The 7,429-nt window shown below is 42.9% G+C and overlaps 1 protein-coding gene across 1 annotated transcript in view; it reads right to left on the bottom strand.

Moving 5' to 3' along the window:
• Positions 1–1,915: 1,915 nt before the first annotated feature.
• NDUFAF5 (NADH:ubiquinone oxidoreductase complex assembly factor 5) overlaps positions 1,916–7,429 on the bottom strand; it is a 46,595-nt gene continuing 41,081 nt past the window's right edge. The window contains exons 9-11 of the mRNA XM_075267387.1: positions 5,287–5,370; positions 4,163–4,245; positions 1,916–2,077 (exon numbers count right to left, since the gene is read on the bottom strand). Of these exons, the coding sequence (XP_075123488.1) occupies positions 1,982–2,077; positions 4,163–4,245; positions 5,287–5,370 (263 nt within the window). The 3' untranslated portion in view covers positions 1,916–1,981. The remainder of the gene's footprint in view (positions 2,078–4,162; positions 4,246–5,286; positions 5,371–7,429) is intronic.

Raw genomic sequence — 7,429 nt, 5'->3', positions numbered from 1 at the left:
TGATCTTTAGCTTTTTTGATCTATGAATATGAAGCCGGCCAACAGCAACACTCATAGAGGTAAAGCAGTAGTATAGAGGGTGAATATACATTTTCATCATTTAAAGGGGTTTTCCCATTTTTCTGCTTTGCCTGCATGTCCGACTTTGTGTCTGGCAAAAAATAAAACGGACACTGGGGGTTGCTATTAAAATCCATTCGAATCAATGGGTTTTAAAACTGACTGCCGGGAAGCCGTCCCCTATGCAATTTTCCCGGGGAATAGGACGGAGACCCAGCGGGTGGACACGGGCGCAAGTGTGAACGCCCCCTTACAGACATTTTGCCACCTGGAAAAGCCCTTTTGCAAATGCAGCTGATATAATATGCAGTATTTCGTGGTGCCCAGTCCATATACAACATGGTCACATTGAGGAATAGAGCAGATACATGAATAAGGATTTCACATATTAATGCCAGCTGCATACCTCCCATCCGTCCCGCGTTAGGCATGAAAGTCCCGCTTTCATACCCCTGTCCCGCGGTCCCGTGCAGCTCCCCACATGTCCCTTTAATGTGTTACTGAACAATCCTTCCTCCGATCACCCCCTGCTCTTATACCAGATAAAAGGCTCTGGTGATCAGAAGAACGCTTCACTATGGTTCAAGGACCTTGTGTGGCATCACATGGTCACGTGACTAGGTGGGCGTGTCAGTGTCCTGTGCAGTGAAGAGATGCGTGTAAGGTATTGAGAAGGGGGGGGATGTGAGATGCAGGAGAGAGAGAGAGAGAGAGAGAGAGAGAGAGAGAAAGAGAGCGAGAGATAGTTGCCCCCAGTTTAATGTCCCACTTCGTCTGCCATTAATTTATTGTCCCCATCCAACTATCCAAACTGCTAATGTCCCCCTCCAGATGCTCCAATTTCATGTTTAAACTGGGGCACCAGGAGAGGGACTTGGGGCAATTGTAGGGGAACATTACAATGTGGGGGCACACAGTATAATTTACGGGTGTAGGAGAATTATACTGTGTCGGGGCACATGGAAAATTAATGGGAATGGGCGGAGTAAACAAAGTGGGTGAAGCTAAATTTGCACATTTTGTCCCTCTTTCTGTTCTCCAAAAGTTCGGAAGTATGCAACTGTGTCACGTACAAATCCAGGAGGTGACCCCCAGACCCTTACCAAATCTAAAATAAAATCATTAGACGTCACTCAGAGCAGAGGAGCCTTCAATGCAGTAAGACGTGAGTACTGAACATGCATGGCCTGCTGCCTGGGTACATATCATGTTACAGTCATGCAATTCACATGACCATCAACTCCGGTATATTGACATTGATCTTCCTCCATGTCAACAGCATTGTAAGGGGTGAAAACTGTTAATAGGTTTCTGTTCTAATTTCCATCTTGGCTAAAATATGGACAGCTTATAAAGAGTGTCTCTTGTTCTGGAGGACTTGTCCTGTGTGATGCTTAATTTCCCCTGTGGAGGCACTGTAGGGAAACTGAACACCAACTACTAGGTATCCCAAAAGATTACAGCTGATTGCTGAGGGTCTCAGCACAGGGACACTTCTTAAAAAGTAGAGATTGTCTAAGTCGACAAGTATCTCAGTGGTTAGCACTGTATCCTTGCAGCACTGAAGCCCTGGGTTCGAATCCAGCCAAGGGCAACACTACAAGAAGTTTGTATGTACTCTCTGTGTTTGTGTGGGTTTCCTCCCACACTCCAAAGAGTGACAGGGAATTTAGATTGTGACATCTGAATATGTTGGTGCTCTATAAGTTATCAAAGTAAATAAGTGTCTATGAGGCGGATGGGGGTGTAAAGGTTTCTGCACTGATATCAATACTGTGAATTGTAGCCCTTCAGGTTTTAGCCATTCTCTTAGAAAACATCCACACAATAATATAACCAACAACTATGACTATTATAAGATTTATTATAAAACTCATCTAAATGACGCCGTTCAAACAAATCTATGGAGAAAAGCGGCTTTTCAGGCATCATCTTTTTTAGATTTCGATACAATTTCATTCACTTTTCCTAGTTCTCCAAATGACATTGTGGCGGAGCCTCTCTTGGCTGGTTTTGCCTGAAAGTAGAAAATGAGAGAGAGAAAATGTTTGAGGTCTCTTAGTAATTTTCCTGCCGAGCACTCAGGCTAAATTGAATCACTACCCAATCTCATCGTCGCCACTATGTGTAATGGATGTGAGGCTGTTTTGTGGTCTGAAAACATTGGATTCATTTTATATAAAGTGCGATAAATGTTTCAGTTGTTAAATAATAGTGACAAACAGAAAAGTGTAACCTGACCGAGCGCTCATTTATAGGCTGATGGAGAAATGACGGACATGGACACCGGGGAAATAGCTATTATTTTTGCAAGACCTATTTTGTGCACTGTATGTAATATTTGTCATCATGTAATAGCAGCATGGCAGCTCAGTGGTTACGGTTCCGCTATCTTACGCCTCTGGGTTCAAATCTGCCAAGGACGTTGTTTGCATGGAGTTGTAAGGATTTCTTCTACGTTCTCCAGTTTTCTCCCATTGTCCAAAAACATGATAGGGCAGATGCACCATGTGAGCAAAAATTTGGGGGTAATGGGAAAAACAGCACAGACATTTTTTTTTCAACTATGTTCAACTGTATAAATAACTTCCTAAGGTTATTCTGTGGTGTGATCGGATGATGATGATAAAAAAAATTCAATATTTGTTTTATTGCTTTTGCAGAACAGACCCTTTAAAAAAAAATTCAGTGTATGAGCATCTAAGGCAGGGGCGCTCACACTATTTCAGCATGTGAGCTACTTTATAAACTGACCAAGGGATAAGATCTACTACCCACTTCTTGTGGGCGGGGCCTGTGGGCGGGGACAGGGTGGAGCGTGAGAGCAGGAGATAGCTCTCCCATGTCTGCTTGTTCACAGCACAGGCTGAGAATCATCTCCGGACACTGGCAGGCCGGGGCCTTGCACTCGTTCGCAGTCAGGGCTGCGGCGGCCCTGCCTGCAAGTGTCAAGGAGTGCTACTGCCACGTCAAGCACTTGTTCCCCGGTGGTCCCAGGTGTTGGACCACTGCTGTTCTTCAGTTTATGACCTGTCTTAAGTCTGGGTCATCAGTTAATAAGTTTCTGAAAATTCCTATATGGATATCATTCCTTGCCCCCAATGGGGCTCACAATATACGTTTTCATATGCGCGTAAACACTAGGACTGATTTCCCAGAAAGCCAATCAAAGCATAGGATAAGGATATCTTGCAGATCAGACCCCTACTGATCTGAGGACTCGGGGACCTTTGTCTTTATGGAGCAATCGAGCTGCGTGAGTTGCGATCAGTGACGATCAATTATCGGATCACAGTTTAGTCCAATTCAAGTGAATGGACTTAGCTACGATACCAAGCATAGTCGCCATACAAAGGCAACCTCACCTGAACACTGTAGTCTATTCAAACAACTGCTATGTAAGGCACAAGATAATACTGACAATATCTGAAGGTTTCTGATATCATACCGAAAATAAGACAGTGTCTTATATAACATTTTGGTCCTAAAGATATGACATGTCTTATTTTTGGGGATGTCTTATGTGCTTGCTTCACAAAGACTGTATGAAGAAAAAGGAGCGGCTGGAGCGGGAAACAACATCCCCTTAGCGGAGCGCCGGCATGACTGCCGGCTGTAGGTAGTGCAGGAGATTAGGGGAGGGGGGGAAGGTATGCTACTTACCTTCCCCGTCTTCGTAGCAGTGCTGGTGCTGCTGTTGGTTGCACCGACGGAAGTGGTGGGTGGGGCTTAGCAAGTCTTCTGGAGGTTGCGCCATGGAGCCTCACTTCGCGGGCATTGCAGCCGGCTGAACGCAGTGTGTGGTGCTCCGTGTGCACAGGAAAGCCGGCTGCTGCCTCTGCTGTGATACCGTACGTTGTATCTACTGTTCCTGCTGCCAGAATACCTGTGCACACAGAACAACATGCACAGTGTTCAGCCGGCTGCAATGTTTTTCTTATTATTGGGGGATGTCTTACTTTCGGGGGGTGCCTTATATTACGCACTTCAACAAAACCTCCTCTATGCCTTACTTTCAGGGGATGACATATTTTCAGGGAAACGCGGTAGGATTTTCCTGTGTTTGTAAGCAAAGTACTTATAATAAGTCCCAATATATTACCTGTGATTCATGAGGTTTCCACCCGATCATACAGTAAATCTGAAACGTGGCTGGTATGGAGCCATCTTCCTCTCCATACATCTCTATGGAATAACGAAACTGATATTAAACACATTTATACAGGGGATCAAAGGAAGATGAAATACAGGCTGAACTGTTTCCATTAGAGACGAGCCATCTGGACCGTAGCAGATCTGTTTGTGCGTGTTTGGGAAATATCCCTTCTAGTTTAACATGTCACCGATCCGGCCAATGCTTCGGGGATTTGTTTCAGTTAATCGGGAACATTAATCAATATTATTGTAAGACACATCATCGTATCGGGGGGTGAAAAAGGGATTAGTATGATAGAAGAAATCCCAATCTGTTCATAAATTCATATTTATTCCAATATATTAAACTACAGTATGTGTAATTATTGGTTCATTTCCCTAATTCTACATAATTTTATAAATTACATTAGAAAATGGAAAGATCTCTACACAATACACTAGTGTCAGCTAAACCAGCCAACGGGTATGGCCAACCGTGTATGGCCGATGTCTGTTGAGCCTATATTCTTGTTGCCCACAAAACAACATATTCCCTATCTACAGGACTGTTTGAACCCCCAACCCATTGAGACAGGTGTACAAGGGAGGGAAGTTTGGATCCTCATTGATATGCAAGATATCCCGTCAAAAAGGAAAAATTTGTATTTATGTGAAAAACCCTTTAACTATTAAGGGCATGTAGGTATTAGACCGCCCCTCCTTCTACAAGTCAAAGCACGAAGCCATTGCCAAGAGCAGTTCTTGCTGTGACGGACTCAGCATGACTAATTATTATTTTACTCGCTTACCTTGGCGATAATAGCTGATCACTGAAGGTTAAAGAGGTTTTTCCGATGGCTAAAAATTGTGTTCAAATCATGTAAATGGAGTGTGATTTATGACTTACTAATGCACTGTCTGTAGCTAAAATGTGTCCGTGCGACAGTCTCACCTGCAAGTCCGTCACAGAAGCAGGAAAGGAAAATACATCCATCCCCGCTCCGATGAACAGTATCAAGTTGGAACGTTCTGCATTTTACAATAAATGTGGAAGAAAAGACTAGAAAGAAGTGTGCATGGACAGCGGGTTACCTTGATATATGGCTGCAGCTGCTAGCATTGAATCCCTGTGCAGGAGGCCTCTTCTGTTCCAAGCACAGTTGCTCTCGCCCATAGCTAGAACATACACAAGCATATAAATGACTTTAACCCCCCCATCGGCTTTGTATCTTCTTTAAGATAGAAAGTGATAAGTAAAGAAAGTCGCCCTGTATGGAAAAGATAGAAACCTAAAGATTTATTCCCAACACAGTGATGTCCAGATAGTAATGTCCTGTTCCAGATGATCCCAAATCCTGTATACAGTATATGTCACTTTACCCAGTTCTAACCGTCAAACTAACATAATAGACAATGGGATTGTGAGTACTCGAATACATGGATGACCTTAAGACATGATGCAATTACCTAAGGAGGGTCTGTTATTTGTCATGACGTATCGGGCTTACTAAATACAGGACTTGTATTCCCCATAAAATCAAAATGCCAGAATTTTTTTAAAAATTTTTTAAACTCTTTATCTGTGCAGTTCTTCCTACTAGAAATTTAGAAATACACTAACAGATGGGGTGCACTCTACATAGTCAGGACTGGTTAAAATGTGTCTGTGTGCAGGGATAGACCGTCCAACCGGTAACACCCAGTTGTCAATTTATACATGGAGGAGACAGGTCCTCTTTAAAGATATTTAAACAGAGTGCAAAAATCTATGTGAAAGGATAACTGTACCAACTAATAAGTGGTTGTACTAATCTTAGCCACAACAACTGACTCCTTATGCTATATACTGTATGTGTGTATATATGTCAATACAGGATAGGATTCTTTACTGTAAGAACAGTGAGACTTCCAACCGAAGAAGAGAAGGCGGCCATGCTGTATTCACTAATCCACTAATAGAGTTCAAAAGGGGCCTTGACAACAGGATTGGGGAAAAGAGTTATAACAGTGGGGGTTCAACTGCTGGGACCCCCACTGACCCCAAACTTATGGGCCTTTTGGAGATCGTTGAGCACAGTGGATAGGTGAAGAGTCTTTCCTTGGCTAACCCTATTAAGTATGATATTATTACATGTTATGGATACCAGATTACTAGAAATGGGTTGTTACTCATGAAATGTATTCCGATTGCCAGATTTAGATATTTTTGCCCCTATTTTTAAATGGAAACTTTACACAGGAATGGCCAGTCAAGCACAAAGTTATCTAAGAGAATATCTCAATAGATAGCCTCAATTAAGCTTTGGAACCGTACAATAAGAAAACTGGCCAAAAACAGGGTTCATGGGAGAGTAGAGGTGGCCATATACCTTAGCTGTTAGTCCTACGTACACACACCCGCACATGTATGCTCAGCTTGGATCTCATGGATGATTTCAGATTTCACCAAAGTTGACAGATTCATCTTTCATCCAAAGTCCTATTCACATCACATTAGAGCCTTGCAGAGCATTGCCTGACATATACCTTCAATGGAAGACTCCAGCATATTCCACTGTAGACATAGGTATATGCCAACTATAGTCTTCTGTGTTATAGAGGATTGCTGCAGGATGCCTCTGTATAGTAAAGTAGAGCAGACTCCTTTTCTATACACTGTTTTTGACTCCATCAGGTGAATGAATCTCTATGGATCTGTTAATGGCTACTCTAACAAGGTGGAAACCGCTGATGTTTAAAGGAGTTTTCCAGGCTAAAAATATGGATGACCTATCGTAAGATTAGACCATCAGATTGGTGAGCATCTTGATGAGTCTGCACTTCAATCTAGCTCTGATGTTAGCTGTCTTAGCTGTACTTTAAGATTTCTAAAGTGTCTTGGTACTGTCTGATATAAAAGGTGTAAGGTCAAATTCTGCATCCTATTTTGCACCTCCACCGATCAGCTGTTCTCAGCAACTTACACAGACAGAGGAGCAGGAAGCAGACAGCGCTGTTCTCTGTGTAGTGGCCAAATTAGGTACTGCAGATCAGTTTCTCACTCATCTGAATGGATGCTAAGCTGCAGTGATTAAGTTCCACCACTACACAGAGAACAGCGCTGTCTGCTTCCTGCTCCATTCTCTGTGTATAAGTTGCTGAGAACAGCTGATCAGTTAGGTGACCCTTGCAAAGAATTAGCATACAGTTTGCACCTTACTAAAATCTCCTGAATGGACGCAACCTAGAGGTGATA

Source organism: Leptodactylus fuscus, chromosome 3 (genome assembly GCF_031893055.1).
Source record: "Leptodactylus fuscus isolate aLepFus1 chromosome 3, aLepFus1.hap2, whole genome shotgun sequence".
Taxonomy (NCBI): domain Eukaryota; kingdom Metazoa; phylum Chordata; class Amphibia; order Anura; family Leptodactylidae; genus Leptodactylus; species Leptodactylus fuscus.
Note: the sequence above shows the minus strand (reverse complement) of the source record. Positions and strands in the feature narration are given on the sequence as shown.